General features: G+C 49.7%; 1 protein-coding gene across 4 annotated transcripts in view; it reads right to left on the minus strand.

Moving 5' to 3' along the window:
- Positions 1 to 19,715, minus strand: part of LOC108940910 (RNA-binding Raly-like protein) — a 65,471-nt gene that overhangs the window by 39,531 nt on the left and 6,225 nt on the right. Inside the window, exons 1-2 of one of the 4 annotated variants that reach the window (XM_029256466.1) lie at positions 14,364 to 14,417; positions 5,187 to 5,262 (exon numbers count right to left, since the gene is read on the minus strand). In XM_029256466.1, coding sequence (XP_029112299.1) covers positions 5,187 to 5,254 — 68 coding nt within the window. In that variant the 5' untranslated portion in view covers positions 5,255 to 5,262; positions 14,364 to 14,417. Of the gene's footprint in view, positions 1 to 5,186; positions 5,263 to 6,922; positions 7,019 to 12,309; positions 12,534 to 14,363; positions 14,418 to 19,715 lie in introns of those variants that run through there. The other 3 variants (XM_029256464.1, XM_018763314.2, XM_029256465.1) reach the window with 3 other exon arrangements.

Raw genomic sequence — 19,715 nt, forward strand, 5'->3', positions numbered from 1 at the left:
AGTGTCAGTGATGGGGAGAAGCTTAGTAAACCAGTTTAACAAATGCTTTGCTGGTGCTTTTTCCTCTGGCTCTACATAACAGCATCAGGTCGAGCAGATTCCCCAAGCTGCGGCTGGCACTGGGCCTCCAGGCATCCTCGAGGGGACAGCACGTCCCCACCAATTCACGCAGGATCTTAAAGGGGGAGCCGTCAGTGACTACAGGACTATGCACTTTTATAGTTCAAGTTTTACAAAAGGCCAAATTGTGGAACTGTAAGATCCGTAAATGGCTTTAGATAAAAGCTTCTGTTCGGCAGATATAATAAACAAAGGGACAAGGAGGAGAGATCCAGCAGTGGATGGAAGTCTTTGAAAAGGAGATCAGGGTGTTGTCCCTATGTCGGCTGTCAATCTCTCTTTAGGAGCGAAAGCAACCCCGGAGAGCTAAGTGCTTAAGAGGAAAACCAGGCTGTCAGGTGAACTGGCCTCACGAGAGCCGGCTGCGGTTCTGCGGTGATTGACAGCTCTTTGACATTTACTCAGCCAACCTCACAAGGTGGCCCAGCGTTCCCCTGTGAGGGACTTTGATCCGGACCCCACTGAGGACCAGGACGCCCAGCAGTCTGAACCTCCATCAGCACCTCCTTGGCCTCCTGTCTAGCAAGACAGGTCAGGAGAGAATCCCTGGCAGACACACTGCCCCAGCCACCCACACCCTATTATGGCACTCTTCTCCTGGCTGACTCCTCGGTGTCATCCTCATGCATACGGCTTCATCTTAAGCCTTTTAAGAAATGTGCCCTGTGGGAAGCGCCTGAAAAAGCAGACGGAATCCAGAGGTTTTACTCTGGCGGTACTTTGATGGATTCGGCTTTTCCGCAGATACGTTACAGGGCGCTGCGGCTACCAAGTAAAATGACGGGAAAAAGCAGCCATTGCTATGGCGCACGAAAAAAAAAAAAAAAAAGAAAAAAGAAAAAACGCTCTGGAATGAAAATGATCACCATCAAAGGGAAACAAATTGAGTGAGCACCGCGGGCTGTAGGGGCTAATGCAGCAGAAGCAGAGGATGGGTGACCCTCAGCTTGGCTGCGCTTCATGGGTATGTAAATATGTGCAGCTATGTGTGCGCGCTTGTTTGCGAAGGAGACCATGTGCTCGCGAGTGGGCCGCGCTGGGCTTTAAGATAGTAAATGATGTTAAATGGAGCATGGTGTAGCAGAGAGACCTGCAGGCATGGGAGGACAGTGGGGTGAGCTGAGGCACGGAGGCAGAGGAGGAGGCCAAGGTGCTTTGCGGGGCACGAAGAGGAAGGTGGAGGAGGGGTCGGCAGGGCTCAAGTGGGTGGAGCATTCGTTTGACCGTTCTCCAGCCTCCAGGAGCAAAGCACAAATGACCACAGCTAGGAAGGTCATTCCAGCTGAATTTTTCATGCTTTCTCAAAACTCTTCTGTGGATCCTTGGGAAAAAGCTGGTGATGAAAGAAGGGAGCAGAAACGCAGCAAGCCCATACCTCTTCCCACCCACACGGCAATTATAAAAGCAAGGCGCTGTCGCCGAGCCAATTAGCTGCAGCGCGCTATTCAGATGGACCTGCTGTCCTCCTCTGTCTCATTTTCTCTCCTTCAGCGATTCTCAGGCAGGCCTCCTGATGCCGGAGGACGGAGCGAACCGCCGCACCCTCCATTTCGGGGCATCTCGGCAGAATTAATCACACGCGCTCGAATTCCGCCTTTGTTTGAGAGGCATCCAGCCCAGGGAACACGCATCAATCACACCGTACACGGTACCCCTGACAGTGACGGAGGCGTTTCCGTTTTCAGCCCTCTCCGCGGGATCTTCCCTCGCTTGCTACCGAGCGGTTCCGCTCAGTCCGCGTTCCCTAACGTTCTCAGAGTTCCTGTACCGTGCAGAGCAGGATCAGTAAACAGACATTTTCTCAATGAGGTTAGAGGAACCTGCCTCGCCGCTTTGCTCGAAAAATCTTCTTGGGTGTTAAAATTCCAGCTGGCGGGGCCCACTTGGTTTGCCGAACTAGAAGGATGTCTTTCTGACAGTTTCCATCGGCTCGGCGGAGATGGACATTGAGAGCCCGGTCCCTTCGGCGCGCAGATCACCGGAAGGCTACCTTCAGCCCGAAGCCCAGCTTAGAAGCATTTCAGACAGGTGCTTTTGTGGGTGAGTTTTAATGAATGCCATAAGTGTTTATTCACGGTGTTGTTATAGAGTGGTTTTGCATGGATTTCCATGCAGCAGCACGTGGAATCCAGCTGTTCTTTCACCGGCAGGTGGGAAACCACAGAAGGGATTCAGATTTGACTGATCATATTTACATCAGTCATCCGTGTTCTTATGTGCCGTCTCGGCGAAGCAGCCAAGATCTGGCTGTACTTTTGTTGGAAGAACCAGCTGAATACAAATGGACAGGGCGCAGCTTTGTACTTCTCTATCTGGACACATCGCGGTATTGACCAGCATTTCCAGAGCTCACTGTGAGACATTTAAGATAAATTGGGTGTGAAACAAGCTACCAGGCCATCTAGAAGTGGAATATTATGTCCAAGAGACTGACAGAATACATTTTTCACTGTCTCTCTCGGCCCTGACCTGTCTAAAACCGAAGCGTTCTGTGTGGCTTCGAGTGTGCGTCCGTGCTTGTGCCTCTCTCTGTGTGTGTGTGTGTGCGCGCGCGCAACTTTCTGTCTGTCTGTCCGGCTGTTTGCTGTGAGGTGCCGCAGATGACGGATGCGCAGCCCACTGGGCACCCAGGGGTGACCACCCAGTCCATTTCCACTCCGTCCGTTTGATAAGTCTCCCTGTCAGATTCCCCAAGCACCACAATATTTCTGATAAGGTCCGCTGCCGCTTTTCCTGACCTGTGGCAGCGAGATCCATTTCAGATGCATCAGGAACGCCCAGAAGGCGAGGAGCACGAGATCAATTGAAGACGGACGTGAGCGCCTCCTCCTGTCTCTGCATCACCAACAAAGGGATGGGATCCAACACCCAGTTGATAAACCTGCGGCTGGTAATTAATGGGGTTCGTTACAGCCACTCCGAATATACTGCACGTGACAGGTTATGGTCTTCCAGCAATGCTTAGGTATACCAGGCTCATTGTGCAATGCCATCAGTCTGTTGTATCATGTTATAGCTAAACGGCAAGATCTTTTAATGTATTTACAGCAGTTTTAACAATAACACTGTTCAACTCCTAAGACTGGAGAGAACAACGACCAAAGGCACGTTTGGCCACTTCCCTCACTGCAACTTTGCCGTGGCAAAGCTGACTCAGCCCGAGGAAGGTGAGCGGGAGACTTTATGGAATGGCAGGCGCCAAATGTCAAAGGCTAAATCCAGAATGGATTTTGTGCCAGATGATGCGTTTCCTTGGACGCCTGCCATGCAGGCTCACCTGGCTAGTCACAAAGAGGAACAAGAACCATCTGCCCTTGCCGTCATGACCCGTGGGTTTGGCACAGAACCCCTAGACCCGATTGGCTACGTGTGTGTCGAGCCTCGTGAAGCTGCAGGCCAGGAACCAGGGACTCCGGAACGTCGATAGTCATTACAGAAGGGGCCCGACCTGATGAGAAACTTCCGGAATGACCGATTCCACCCCACCTCCCATTTTAAAAACAACGCTCAGCTATTCTGTTTCGGTAAGATAAAAACATATTTAAAATCACATCCCTTGAGGTAATGACAATGCAATGAAGTGAAACACGACCTGAAACACATCACGCTACATATCCGTTGTTTTCTAACCGTTTGTCCTTTCTTGTTTGTGCCGAACGGACAATCCCAGGTTCTTCCACTACATTTGCTGACCTTCAAGCTCCAGTAAAAAGGCATTTGAGGAGGCAGTTATTTGTGCATTTGTGCTGCCAATGCACACTTTCACCTCCGCGGCCCACCTTTGAGATGCAGGCTGGCAGACAAGCTCACTGCACCTGAGGCTGCAGCTCAAGCACGCTTTTGTGACTGTTTGCTGGACTGTGGTAAAGATGTGGCATATGGTCAGCGAGCTCGATTTTGTTCAACCGCTGGGACTTTCCATCCCCTCAGGCCCATGTTCGCATGAGACCCCTGCGGTTTGTTCCTTTTGACCGATATGCCTCCTCCCCAGTGGCCTTCTCTTATTGGCATCTCTTTCTCTAGGAGGAATTTTGCAAAGGTTTTCTGGAATTCTCAGTGCCGCTATATAAATCGTCAGCCAACTCTGTTGGTGCTGTTCCATGATCGGTCAGCACTGGGATATCATGTGGGATATCGAGTGCGGTGAGCAAGCTAGTACGAGCAGTGCCAATCTCGCGTTTATCACAAATTGCTCTGCGAAGCACAGCCAACCATAAGCATGTTCTGTTAAATATACAGCTGAGACTCTGCCTGCGAGATGTATACCATGGTTCAGCTGCAACTTACAAGTGGTAATAGTAGCATTTATTATAAGAGGCGGGGTGTGGTGGGTTTGAGAGGTGCCCCGTTGGGTGGTGGGTCTGGGGTTCGAGTCCTGCTTGGGATGCGTGGCGGCTCCATGTTTCTCCCTGCGTTCGCCTCCCCTAACATGCAGAGGAAGGCCCTGGCAACCCAACTCTGCTCCTCCCTTGACTTGCCTTGAAAACCACGCGAGTGGTCTCTAGGCGTCAGGTTTGACTCGGCTCTTCGCGTGCATGATAAAAGGCTCTTATATGGGTCGTCATTACTGCGGCACGCAGACATACATGCCTAATGCCATTTATTAACACTCACTCAGGTACACTGCTCTCATTTGTTCTTGACCAACTCGATCGCTCCTCCTAATAGAAGCTCTGGGACCAATTTTCAATTTTTTCCCCAACATTTTTCCCAGAAACTCTTATTTCGAAGAGGGATCCTGAAGCCTCTAAACTCATAAAGCTAAGAGAGGCAAGCTGAACTACTCCTCTCGATTAGCCCTCGTACACTTCAGAGGAACAAACTCAACATAACTGAGGAAAGGAAGCTGTAAGGGTGGAAAAATTAGTTTCATGTATGTGGGAGCTCTCGTGTATTCATGATTTACTAAGGAGTGGCACAAAATTTCACTTGGCAAGGGATGATGAAACTGGAGTTGTTCATGGGATAGGCAAACACTGATCACAGTCACTGTCAAAGGGTAATCAATTGACTCTATTGTATTTCAACAATTATTTTATTTTGGGGGTAAATGGGGTGGCACTCACCCATGTGCCATGCTGCTTGGCCTCTTGGGTCCGGTCTTTGGGCGGCTTGACTTCAGCTCTCCGGTCATGCTAATATCTGCAACGGAACAAGGAGCACTCAGGCAGGAGATACGCAGTCATCACAGGGCACCTCCTGCATTGGTCAGGACACCATGGGATTGGGGGGGGGGGGGGCGCGAGGATTGGAGGTTTTCATTCTTGGTACAGGAAACTACACTTCTACGTTGGCACGTAAAAATGGTCTTGTGATTAGTTGGCCTTGATTGAGCTGTTCATGGAATGAATTGCATGTTTCAAACCATGTTAGAACTGAATTCATTAGTTGAGGATGTCAACAGTGTGCCCGGAGCCTCCATTTAGAGAAAATTGTGCCATCGAGTAACTGCCATGCGACACATAATATGTAAAGCACTGGCCTATGATAGCTCCTTGCCAGGAGGGAGACACAGCACACAGAACAGTTAAGAGTGCAATATGAGACAACTACATGGGAAGAAACACATTGCTGAACACACACATCATCTGAAACCGCTTGTCCCATACGAGGGTCGCAGGGAGCCGGAGCCTAACCCAGCAACACAGGGCAAAGGGCTGGAGGGGGAGGGGACACACCCAGGATGAGATGCCAGCCCATCACAAGGCACCCCAAGCAGGACTCAAACCCCAGACCCACCGGAGAGCAGGACCCGGTCCAACCCACTGCCCCACCGCACCCATTGTTGAACACGGTGGCAAAAAATCATCACTCATGTGACTCAGAGAGAGCCGATGCACAACAAAGTACCTGAAGACCGGTCAAAATTCTTTACAATAAAAACAACACTCTTTCTTCACCCCTTCAGTTGGAGATTAACTTATTACATCCTGCATGTTATATACTCCATCACACTAAAAACCGCAGCTGGTTATAACCTGGCAGCGATCGTGCCATTACACATTGTGAAGTTGCCAGGGGTCTATTTTCTGACGCAAGCTTGTGACAGAGACAGAGGAGTATGCCTTGGCAGCGATGCGGCGATCCCTGGCCCACTGGGCCAAGCTCACAGCAAAAGCGCAGTGGTCATTATTATTCACTTGGGCGATTGGGGCTCAGTGAATTCTTCATACATGCCTCTTCAATCTCAACCACGCACACGTAGATATAGACACAGACACAAACACAGACACACACACGCGGTCTCCAACATCAGCTGATGATGTAACCTGTAGCCAACACACGGCTCAGGAGTCCCGCCCTCCTCCCATCCCCCCGACACATTTATTGCCCCGGACCCCGCCCAGAGCGGGGAAGAAGGACGAGCCACATGCCACAAAGCCGGAGGCTGCCTGACCCTCCTGACAGACCCTGGGGTCCCACAGAGACGGCAGGGCCAGATAAATGAAGTGCTTTACACGCTAATTGCCCTCCATCTGCCACTGTGAAATTAATTGCTTCTCCCTCCCATATCCGATTCTGCGCAGGCCTTCAAAATGTCTAGTCTCTGTCGACAACCTCACCCTCCTCCTGTCGACCCCAACCCCACCTGTACCCCCTTGCTCAAACTGCATTCCTCATAATCTCACACACACACACACACACACACACACACACACACACACACACACACACACACACACGCAGAGCTGTCAGACTGAGTCAACCTGGCCGAGCTGCACTGTGCACAGCTGTGACCCCTATGATCCTCATCTGAATTCTGCCTCCCAGGTCCTCTCCAACATTTCTCCGCATTACTCACCTCTCTGGGTTTTCATTTGAGTCCACGCTGGGCTAAAATCAGAACACTGCTCCGCGGCCTCCGGTGCACGCATGTGACGGCATCCCCCTCGGACCTTCCGTGTAATCAGCCCTGACAAACCAGCAGCGGTGCAGGCGCAACATAAACCTGCAAGGACGGCAGACATGCTTTCCGTTTCCCGGCCTTCAGCAGCGCTCCCTCCAGTGCAGTCTCGGTTTGAACCCGTTGACAGCGTTGCCACTAGTTGCTGTGTCCTGGGGGGAGCATTTGAGATGGCACCCACAATGTGTACTGGTCTGCTTCCCAAAACGCCGCACCTTTCCTGTGTCTCTCCTCCACGCTGACACGAACCTCCAACCCCCCCAAGCCTTTGTGACCAGCATTTCTTCTCTGCTACCACCTCAAGGTCCTCCTCACGCATGGAGTTCTGCGGCAGAGTCTGCATGCCAATGAGTTGGTCTAATGGCACCATTAGTTAATTACAATGCACAGCAACTGGTCACCTGGGCAGCATTTGGCAGGAGAAGCAGGGGGGCCATGGGGTGAGCTGACCTTTGCTACGTCGGGAGCAGCGGGATGGTGGGGGAAAGAGCACGGCAGACATGCCAAACCCAAGTTGGAACAGCAAGGGAGCTATTGATTTCTTTGTGAGAGCGGGCGACGGCGAGGATTGATCCACTGCGAATGTGTTGTCACACAGAAGAAAACTCTATCAGTTACAGCTCTTCCATACAAAAAAAAAAGGCAAGAGAATACCAAAATCCTCCTGTTAGAGTGGGTGAGTTGGACCCAAAGCTTTTCTCAGCGAGATGATCTCAGGCTAGCACACGCACACGCACACACTGGCTGGAACCGGAGCCTGACCCGGCAACACAGGGCGCAAGGCCGGAGAGGGAGGGGACGCACCCAGGACGGGACGCCAGTCCATCACAAGGCACCCCGAGCGGGACTTGAACCCCAGACCCACCGGAGAGCAGGACAGCCTGGCATAGCGAAGGATATATAGTCAGCAAGACCAGACAGTAACACGAGAGGGATCTCTGAGGTGTGAGATGATGAAAGCAGTTGAGAGTCAGCCCAACTCACACGTACCCTCCCCAGCAGGCCGACAGGAGTTCGGCGTCATCGACAGGCAAATCGGAATCATGCTTAATCAAATGGTTCGCTAATAGAGCGTCCCAGCTTCACCTCTCCCATCACCTCCATCTTAATATCCCCGTGCCCCCAGCAGAGGCACAAACGCTAATCTCAAATGCCGCTCTTGGCTTATTCATTTAATATGGGTGCGCAGAGGCTTAGCCACGGGGGGTCACTTTGTATGTCGTTTTGACTGCTCCCTCCCTTCAAATGGTACAAATCCGAGGTATTATAAGGGAAATGAATTCTCTGAACATTTTTCTTCAATAAAAGCGGCAGCACACACCGCGCATTCAAATTGGCGGGAGTTAGCGACATAACAATGGAGCCGCAAGCTTGACTAGCCGTGAGGTCCATGGAATATGTTAAATGCGTCGAGCTAATCTACCGCACTATAAAGTCATTACTGAAAACTGCAGCAGAATGCTGCAATCCTGTAACAACTGGAGCTAAAGCCTCTGAGAGGGCAACTTCTGATATTCGGTAAACACAAAGCAATACAATACAATTAGCATTTGCGCTGTAATCTCTATGCAAAACAGTCCAGGGTGCCTTGCTTAGATAACAAACTCAAATAATGAAGGACCCCTTGGTTTTTAATATGTATTCAGGATAAAATAATAACGGCGATGTGTTTTACAATCATTTCCCTTTGTTTCCAATTTCGGCGTTTCAAATTAATTCGTGTTCAGTGTCATTCGAAGAATCAAGGATAATCAGCAGTTTATTAACACTTCAGCTGGAAAGTGTTGACAAGCCCCCCTCGCTTGATAATAAGGAGCTACGCGATATTGCTGAGCTCCAAAAGCGCTGGCGCACATAGCCGAGTTGCTGTGAATTAGCAAGACGGGCAGAAGGAGCTGGTTCGCCGTTCGCGACGCTGCTTCCTGCCCACCTTGCTGTCATCCAGCTGTCGACTCCACCGCCTGCTTCCCAGGTAACAAACGGGATGGCCTTTAATGCATCCCTAAAATGCACAATTAAGCAGATACCCCGCACGCACCCTTTCGCTCCTACCTGCCTCGTACAATGGCCGTCACGATCGCCACCTGTCGGGTGGTGTTCGGTGGACGGAAAGGTAGGCCGAGCTCTTCTCGGAGAACGCGCGCCCAGGTTGGCGGAGGGCGATGCCGTCTTCCTCACGCTGCGCAAAATGAGCGCTCCATCACGGACACACGCAGCCCTTTCAATTAGCCAATACAACAATCTGGATCTCAAACCCACAGATTCAATGGCCCTTCGCGGCGGCGGCCTGAGCGAGGATGTGCGCCTGACGGATTTCCAGCACGATTACGGCTCCCACACATCATCTCAACGGCACCCGAGAGGGCCCGAACTCTGTCACGGCCACTTGTTTATTCTTCGCCTCCTGGCACCTCGCCTAACGGAGGCACATAACTGATGGACTGGGGTTTGATTCAAACGGGATGAATGGAAGAGAGCTGCGTCAAATGGCCCGTGGCAGCGGTTTGGCCGAAATGCACATCACAGCACATCACCAGAATCCCGCTCGGCGGCTGGTGCGGGAAACAAAGGCGCACCAATAGCGGCATCTGCCCCAAGTCGAGGGATTAAAACCCACGTATTTGTGGTAAACAGAGAAAGGGCGGCTTTGTTGGTCAACCAGCTACCTGGCCTTGGGTTCCAGTAGCCTCATCCTGAGGATCATAGAGAATATCGGCGGTCTTCGTAGCTCGGGTAGATGGTTGAGGTGTTCGATTGTTCGCCGAGCTTGGCGTTTAGGTTGCAAACGTTTCGCCACCGGTCATCTGATGATGTCACCTCGACTGGTGACGAAACGTTTGCAACCTAAATGCCAAGCTCGGCGAACAATCGAACACCTCAGCCTCATCCTTGCAGACCTTTTCAGGCTTTGCTTTAGGGTATTCTTACGCAAACACTTCCGGAATGGAGACCATGCGCATGTAAAGCAGGGTTCAGTGCCCGTGAAAAATAAAAGGTCTGCAATGGAGTGAAGTCCAAAATCAGCTTTATTGTGGAGCTCCTGCTCACTGATGGAAGAGGCTGTGAAAGCGCCGTTTGTCTTTAGCAGCGCTGCACTGCAAAGAACAAAAAAAGGTTGACAGCATGCCCCCCGCTGTCAAACAAGGGGTGGGGGTTGTGCGGTCTTCACCAAACATGCCAGAAAAGCAAACTGTTACAGAAATGTTTGTGTGTTAAAGTGCTTTATCTGTCTGTCCGTCCATCCATCCATCCATCCATCCATCGTTTGCTTTTAATGAATACCTAAGCACCTGTTCCCTATGTGGTAGCTTTTTAATCTGCCAGCCTCAGAGATCAATATTGTTGTCAAGCACAAGCATACTGAAGGCTGGGTTACATGGTAATTTTGCATCATTGTCAGGGTAATTGCATCTGACTTGCTTAAACTGCTTTGTAACATCTAGCTGAAAAACACTTTTTACCCCAGGGAGGGACTAGGTTAACAACTGTGGTCTCCCCTTTACATCGCAGTATGTACATTATTAACATATCTGCATTGCAATTGTTGGCATGGTTGATCATCTTTTCTGCTGCACAATCAAATCCACCCACGTTGCCTGGAAAGCCTACATCACAAAGATGTCGGGTTCAATACCGTGACGTAGATCTGCAAGATTTCTATCGCCCATCTTCTGTTTAGCCCAGCTGTGTGTTCCTCTCACTGAACCCTAAAGTATGAACAGCCTCCATCTGTTTGATGCTCATACTTTCTGCATGGATGCAATGTCTCATGCCCTGTGGCTAATGCTACCTGGCCAAAGGACAAGGATGACAAAGTAGACCCTCAAGACATAGGTTGCAGTGCAAAACACCCAGCGATGGGACTCTCCTGAGGGCAGCAGTTGTGTTTCTGTTATGGTCTTGGACCACCGCATCTTGGGGAGCAACTCCCAACGGCTCGATCACTGCTAACCACTCGCACGCCTCAAGAACCTAGCGTGGGACCATCAGAATTGCCCGTTGGGTTGACCAGGCCACCCTTGTGGCCTTAGATGCCTTATGACTGAAATAGCTGATCATCCACAAGTGTCTGGCAGCTCTTTTCTGCAGACATTGTACTCTTTGCAAAACAGTCTTATCACAGAAACTGCAGATACTTCAGCAGGAGGAAACCACCCACTCTCTTACCGAAGCAAACACATTCTCTGTTAATGATGGACAAAACCCTTAAAGCACATGGCATCTCAACATTTACATATATATGACGACAAGCTTTTTACAAAGTCTGTGTTAAAATATACTGAAGCAACTCGGTACTTGGAGAAACAGGGAACAGGCCACTGAAGATGCCGCCGTTCCTCACTTCCCCGCTCCGAAGAAGAGATGCCAAGGCGAGGGTAAATGTCAGACGACAGTAATGAATAATGCCTGAGGCATTAAAACCATCCTTTTACATCTTAAGCTGAGGGAGGTCACCCAAATAAGGACTCATCGGGGGTCACCTGCACTGGCTGGACAAACCAATCCACCGACTGCTGTCAAGACAAAAAACAACTTCCATCCATCCATGAATCCCCCTGTCCTCTCTGTGAAGGAGTAACATGAGTGACTGTCGATACAAGAAGCAAAGAAGACCAGAGCAAGAGAGAAGAAGTGAATAGAAAAAGATGCTCCATTTTGGAGAATGTCAACTTTCTTCAATATATTCGATAACCCGTCCGCCAGCTAATGACGCTCTCGATGAATAAGGACGGTACCTTTCCTCTGGACATGTACGCACTGCTCAGGCTGAGGGAAGCGCGCGCCCAGCGCCCCGACACTCCGGCCCCTCTAGGCTGTGCTGTCGGTGAGGGACGGCCCTGCGTCTCTCCTCTCTCTCCTCTCTCTCGCCAGTCATGGAGTCGCACAGGCCTGGGTTGCAGCATCACGTCGACGCGAACCTCTCCCGAACCTTTCGGACCGAGAGAGGGACCGCACGCCCTCCTCGTTTCCTCCAACCGTGAACATCACGCACACTCCTACACACACGCACCAAAACAAACACCCCCCCGCTTATCCGTCCTCCCTGCGAGCGTGCGATCCCAATTGCTAGTGAGAATAAACGGCTCAGCTGCTGTCGCCTCCCGCCACGCTCTCTCTCCCACCCGTGTTTCAACCGGCAGCTGCCGGCTCTAGGCACCGGCGAGCCCTGGGGCCGCCGGCTGTCCGCCGCTGCCATGCCGCTCGGATCCACAAAGACAAAGACGGCGCAGGGAGAGGGAGACGGGGAAGGGGGGAGAGGGAGGAGGTGCTCCGGCAGTACTCACGTCTGGGGCTGCGGTGCTCACTTTTAAAAAGGGTCATAGCAGGGCCAGGAAGCGGAGGAGGCGGGCAGATGCAGCAGGGCTTGAACCAGGCACTGACTGGAGTCTTGCTGTCTACCTCTCTCTCCCCCCCTCTCCCTCTCTCTCTCTCTCTCTGTCTCTCGTTCTCCCTGTTTTGGTTACAACCGCCCCTGAAAGCAGGCTGCTCCGCTACAACGGACTCGGCGACGGAGCTCCAAGAACTGTACTGGCGGGCCGTACCACCTCTCCCACTGCGGCGGGGAGGGAGGGAAGCGGCGAAACTGGGCCGACTCATTGTACGGCCGACCGGCAGGGGTGGAGACCGGGAGAAGAAAACCATGCGCCGGGTCTTCCGTCAGCTGGAGCTCCTGCGAAACCCTCGCAGCCGAGGAATTCGGCCTGGAAAAGTGCGGCTGGGGATGGAGGGCTCCTCAGCGGCAAGGCGTGCGGGTGGAAGGAGCAGCTGAGAAAATCACGGCCGCCTACTGCGATCCAGGAGGAGAGGAGGCCAAACAGCACGCTGACCTTCACACCACTCCGTTGCCGCTAGACAGAACGCAGTAAAATACTATACAATACAATAAATTATAGGATAGAATAAATGACAAGTTGAAGGGGACCCGCATCTGCCTTATTAAAGAAGAAAAAGAACCCAATTTTATCCCCACTCACGGTAAAAATACCTTGTTGCCGTCTTTAAAAGGAGCATAGGGAAGAGAGGAGCAAATACACCAGATTAGGCTTCTTTTGAAGCTTAATGCCCGAGACAAACACATCAGCCTTAATCTGCGTGAGGAGCGTGAGCCTGGATGGAGAGAAAATGAGCCTCCCCTTTTGTCGGAGAGGAACATTAATTAAGGCTTATCTTCTTTTGAGAGGTGCTCCGTAGAGCCCCCGGTGAGAGCGCGAGAGGAGCGAGGCCTTCGTGCTACCCCCATCGATGCCTTTCGCTTTGCTCTGCGCCCCTGTTGGGCCCCGGAAGAACCAAGGCTCCCTCCATGCCTCGTACCCATAAGGGAAATTGGGATGCGAGTCCCATGCCGATTAGTTGGCCCACATCAAGGTAAACAATGGATTGGAAACTGGGTGGTGAGAGATACAGTAGAGTTCACGCACACACACACACACACACACACACACACATTTGTCCACCTCATTCATTCAAATGACTTTGAATTTTCACTTTGATTCTCACTTTAACGCCATAATGATCCCAAAGTCCAACCCCGACATAACCAATAAAAGTTTGCTTTATTCCCCCCCCCCCCCCCCCCCCCAAGATGAAATAGCCAGAAGGTGTGCTTCTTAAGACTACTTTACAGTGGTACAATGTTTTGCTGAAAAAACATAGGGTTAACAAAGCAGTAGAATGCAAATATATATACACACACACACACACACACACACACACACACACAGAGACGCGTGCAGAGCGCTGAGGCCCAAGTAATTACAGAAGATAAAGAGATTACTGACAGGTAGGCTAGAGCTCACTCAAGTTTACCAAGGTTAATTAGTTGCACATTTACAATGGATGAAATGAAACGTCTATGCGGAGAACCTGCAAAACTGAGGCGATGCTGGAAAGCAACGTACCGAGAAATGAAGAAATTGGTCTAAGGCCCCGAATATAAGGGAATTAATCATATTTTAAAAAAATAATGATATACCTCTCGCAACAGCTAAATATAACCGTTAAACGTCCTTAAAAATTCACAGCGTTTTTCCAAGGCTAATTGAAGTGTACACATTACCATTAAATCTCAAATATGCAGTGTGCCCCATGCCCTGTAGAGCACAGCTCTTAAAATCTGGTCCTTCTGGGTTATAATTGACTAATTAAAACTGATTACATAATTAAGACTTCAACAGCGCAGAAACCCTGAACCTTCGAGCCTTGCGGTTTCAGACTACGGGCCGTAGGCAAAATAAACACGGTGTGTAATTGCTGGGGTGCTGAAGAATAGCGGAGACGTGTGTGTCGTGCGAGGCGTGTGGCTGAGTCTTATTGGCCTAAGGGACGCTGTGTAACGTACCTGTTCAGTTCACCAAACACCCCTTGGCCTCTCCTCCTGTCCTCCGCGGAGGCCGTTTCACACCGAGTGGCTATGAAGTCAAAGGGAAATCAATGAGGCAAATATTATTTATAAGCTGGATTTTTAGCCGTGGAAGAATCATCGCGCTTCTCATAATTACTCCGCAGCGCTTGAGCGTGTTCTCTAAAAATAGACTATCCAGAAGGAAGGGTACCTAGTATCCAGGCAATCAGACAATCACATCCTAATCACGCTTCTTTTAAACATTTTTCTTAAGGGGTTTATTATAAGAAACATTTAATGAGACCCTGAGGTTTCCAGATTATATATGTTTTCAATATCTGTTTGTTTTGTTTTTCTGCTTGAAGGGCATTTCTTTTAAAAAGATAAAAGAAACGGGGAGGAAAAAAAGAAACTTTGTCACAGATTCTCTTCCTAAGATCGCAGTCCCCTAAGTACTAAAAGTGAAATAAATATTAAATTGTGAAATAAACAGTGTTTCTTTTTTTTTTTTTAATGCCGTGCACCTGAGGTGGGGAGCCGGAGGCGGAGAACTGGCGTCTCCGTCGGTTCGAGATCCTCGTTCGTTTGGGTCAAACGGATGCCCCAGTTGCCCGGCACACCTCAGAGAGTCCGCCGCTGCGCTCGCGGTGGAAACGCTCCGCAGAGACAGTTGTCGAGCAGCAACGTAAACAAGCCCCCCCCTTCGCTGCGGTGCAATCGGGCCTCTGATAGCATGACGCTGAGCTCCACACGTGGAAGAAGAAGAAGCCCAATCAATAAACAAGTGGACTAATTAGTCTGCCTTTTTTTTTTGCCTGCATCAGACGCAACAGCCTCCGACAGCGGTCGCATCGGCACCGCGCTCCGTGGCGACAATCATCGCTAAAGACGTTGCGAGCATTCATACATAACGTTCATCACGCTCGCGACAAAACGGTTGTGCGGATTCGGCAACTTCTGACCACGATTCCAACGTATGCGACAGCACAATTAAAGGGAAGCGAGAAGGTTTGTTCAGGTGGAACAATCCCCATAAATCTACAAAAGGACGTACCGTCCTCCTATTGGTGGAGGGCTGGGGAGCGGAGACGGAGCAACGGAGTGCTGTCCAGCTAGATCCTCTGCCATCAACTCCAGGCTGGATGTCTGACCCAAGTGGGGTCACGGCAACACAGGGCGCAAGGCTGGAGGGGGAGGGGACACACCCAGGACGGGATGCCACTCCATCACAAGGGACCCCAAGCAGGACTCGAACCCCAGACCCGCCAGAGAGCAGGACTCGGCCAAACCCGCTGCGCCACAGTGCCCCCACGTCCAAAACGACGTGACTCCAACAGGTCTCCTTCAGCACATACACATACCGTACACATGTAAACATACATCTACATCAATACAGATACAATAAGATGCAGAGGCATACATATGTCCTTTCACACATACACCCACATACCCACACAAACACACACGCGTCGAGCGTTTCCTGAGGTATTACTCTGTCTTGACATATTAATCTTCTGTCTAAATGCACCGCCGCACTTGACTATTGCACGCTCTTTGTCGGGGGCTGGGAACTCATACATTATCATTGTCGCGCCTTTTCTGCTAATTCCGACCCCTCTCTTTCTCTGAACTTTTTCGCTGGCGGCTGCCTTAGGCAGAGGACACCAATTATCTACACAGACGTTCACACAAATTCAAGTGGACACACTGCGATGCGGGGAACGAGCCATCAAGGCCATCTGTCAGTCCTGGCCGCTTAAGTGGCTGAAATGCCAGCGCTCAGATGGAAATGTATTTCTAGTACCTGGGCACCGGCTTGCAACGGAGAGGCAAACTGAGCCAGATGATCAGAGATTAAATCCAACCCTGGTTTTTGAGCGAAGTTCTCTTTGGACGCTGCCAACAGCCCGGCGTAGAACTCGGCACGAGCAGCTCCACGGGTTCTTGTTTCACCGAGATGCACTCGGACCACATGTCATGGCTGCTCTTTAGCCTATCAACCTATGAGAGCTCCTCAAACAGGTGTTGCACATTGTTTCACATTGGACAGCTGTGCACCCAGAGTTAAACAGTGCAGCGGTTAAGGACAGCGTCTTCCGATGCGAAGATTCCTTGTTTGATCACTGTAGGGGGTCTTTTGTTTTACCCATGAAAAGGCACTTAACCTGAGTTACTCCAGCAAAAGCTTTTAACGAAAGCACCCATTAGCAACAGCATACTTTTTTGGAAACGTAGAATATAACTGCAGGAGGGGTGCAGTGAAGCAGTGGGTTTGACCGAGTCCTTCTCTGGGATTTGAGTACTGCTTGGGGTGCCTTGCGGTGGATTGGCATCTCGTTCTGGGTGCGTCCCCTCCCCCTCCAGCCCTATAGCCAGTGTTGCTGGGTTAGGCTCCAGCTCCCTGCGACCCTCTACGTAACAAGCAGTTCAGATAATGTGTGTGAATATAAATGCAATGCTCAAGTGATGGTCAACTTTCCACAGTCTAAGAAGCTAAATCACAATGGAAACCCCCTTAATACTCTCTCTACCATAGTATAACAAGGTACCTAGAGTTAACAAGTGGGTCACATGCAAAGCAATCACTGTCCCTGAGTTTGTTTCATTTTTCATTATTAGTTGAAAAGTATTGTATCTAATAATGCATACAAAGGAGATTAAAATTAAACTAACAGATATCTTTAATCTCCATCATCTTCCATCCTGCTAATGGCTCCAATAGGTCACTTGCAATCATTTAGTTCTCAGACATTTCTTAACTACTGTCAGGCACAGACTAAAATGGACTGAAGTTGATGTAGAATATAATTTCAAAAAATCAGTGAAACTCAGTTGCATCTTTCATTCAGTCAAAGTCTTACACTAATATCATCAGCACAAATGCAATTAAGTAGATTTGTAGGAGTGCAGGAGATATGAGCTTATTGCATGATTCTTGGATTGTACTGACAATAGACCGTACGTGACACTCCAACATAGAGGGTAAAATTTCATCTGAGGTTTGGCTCTGAATAGAATAAATACTTTTCTTTCTTCATCGCGGTTGTGATTATACGATCCTGTGTGTAGATTTCTCCTTCTACAGGAGCGGATGCTATTTAATGCAAGGGGAGCGAACATTGATAATGAGGGAAAGGTTTTCTTAGGTGACGCTCATGTTTGCCTGTATGCATTTTCTCACGGCTCCAAAAAACACTTACAAAACTACATCTGTACAAAACGTTTCAGACCAAAAAAGTCACAGAGACACGGTCCCCAGAAGCCTCTACACACACAAGTATGTGCATGTGTCCAAAAACACAGTATTTTACATTTTTACCAAAAAGGCCTTCGCTCTACCCTCTCAAACAGCGCCTATGTGTTCTCCAGCCAAACTATTTATACGATCAAGATGAAAATTCCAGCATGTCACCTGTCCTGATCCATGACACACAGACACACATAGTTAGGTACAGAGGAAACAGCGCTCAGAGCACCAATTACAGGCTCTGATTAATTATGTTTTCCTTTGTTTTCTCTAAAGCAGCTTATAGCGTTGAGGCTGAGCTCCTTACCTATTTATGCAGCTGGGAAATTTTTACTGGAGCAATTCAGGGTAATAACCTTGTTCAAGGGTACTGCAGCAGCTGGTGGGATTCGAACCCACATCCTTCAAGTAAAAAGCGGCGGCGTTAATGACCGTGCTGCCTGATGCGTGTACTGAATTCCCTTGACTTGCACTTGTGAACACTATGCACTTTGTTTTACGGTGCAGCATTGGTACGGGGCTGTTGGAATCAGCGTCTCTGTTGCAGACACAAAGGTATCCTTTTTTGGAATTACATGCAGCCCCGGATGGCTGCTTGAAAGTCACTTTTATGGAAGTGTTATGTGGGGACTTGCCAGCTCCTTGATTTATAGAACAGACTTATTTTATTGTCCTCTTTGGCAGCACGCACTGACGGACAGCTGAGTCGTTGTCATTCCCCCCGCCCCCCTGCCGGAGGCTGAGCAAAGTGAAGGTCCATCGGTGCACCCTGGAGCTGCACTTGGCGCCCTACCCTTAAAAAAATGAGAATCGGAGCATCTGGGTCCAGCCAGCATGTAACACTGGGACAAAGTGCATGAAGGTTGCTGGTGTCTGGATGGGAGCGGAGTTAAATTGTACACCCCCAACCTTCCATCTCTGACCTTATCAGATGAGTGTGCAGCGGAGACCTGCAATGTTTTTTTGGCTGGTGAAAAAGGAGCGTGATAAATAGTTTTCATTCAGTGCAACACAAATCCCTGTCTAATCTGCCCCAAATCCTGTCCCAATAGCCTTGTTTGCCCTCAATTGATTCCGACTGCCTGTTCTAAGACACTTTGCATGAGCGTTTGGGGTGAGAGACGCTGTGGACGCAGCAGCTGCCGTTCGTTGACCCAACGTTTTCCTTCCCCACCCAACCCCTTCATCCCCCTCAGTCCACGGGGGACATCAGACACGGGTCTTCGGTGCGACAAAGAAATCAATACTGTGCGGGGCACTTCTGGGTGATAAACACGACAGCAGAGCTTGCAAAATAACCGCAGCAAAGTGAGTGCGCTCTAAAGAAATGACTGTAATTTAACTGAAGAGCGTCTCGCTGTAAGATCCAATCCAGCGTGGTTATGGGGGTTTGATTAGAGAGCAAGACGCTTGAGGAGAAAGGCCACTGCCTATCGACAGTCCCCACGCATGTGATCGAGCTAGAGAAACCAAGTGTAAGCTATCGTGCAGTTGTTTTTTCTTGTTTTAGTTTTGGGTATTGTATCGGCATCCACAAAGACTGACCCTTTCCGGCCGCCGTACAGCACGGGTGGCTGATGGGATGGATGAAGGGATGATGCAAAATACAATATAGAATGAAGAGTTTCCTACATCTGGATGTTGAAGAGCAGATGTCAATGTTGTGTGGCCCTGAATGATTAAGCTGTGCACGTTCACCGTTATATTACGTATGAACCAAGTAAAATAACGACAATGTGATTAGCGTAAACTGTGGTGTCCGCAGATCAGTGTGGAGACAAGACCCTCTGGTTGGCGGTCATCTTAGGCCATGTTAATTGACCTAGTCCAGAACGAACAGTTGTCATTTACACTTTTGGTAAAGGGCCCTTCTGTAATATCTTGAAACACTATTAATCACACTTTTGTCAAAGCGTAGACTGCAAGGAGACACTCTCCAGGATGGCAATATATACGGTTGCGTTGCTTGTTATGATACGGTCTATGATGCTGCGTAAGACCTTCATAAGACCTTCACGAACATAGCAGCATAATTTAAACAGCAGCGCATGAATATTAATAAAATATGAATACTGTAATTCTATCCAACATCTTACAACACA

This window comes from Scleropages formosus, chromosome 11 (assembly GCF_900964775.1).
Source record: "Scleropages formosus chromosome 11, fSclFor1.1, whole genome shotgun sequence".
Lineage (NCBI taxonomy): Eukaryota > Metazoa > Chordata > Actinopteri > Osteoglossiformes > Osteoglossidae > Scleropages > Scleropages formosus.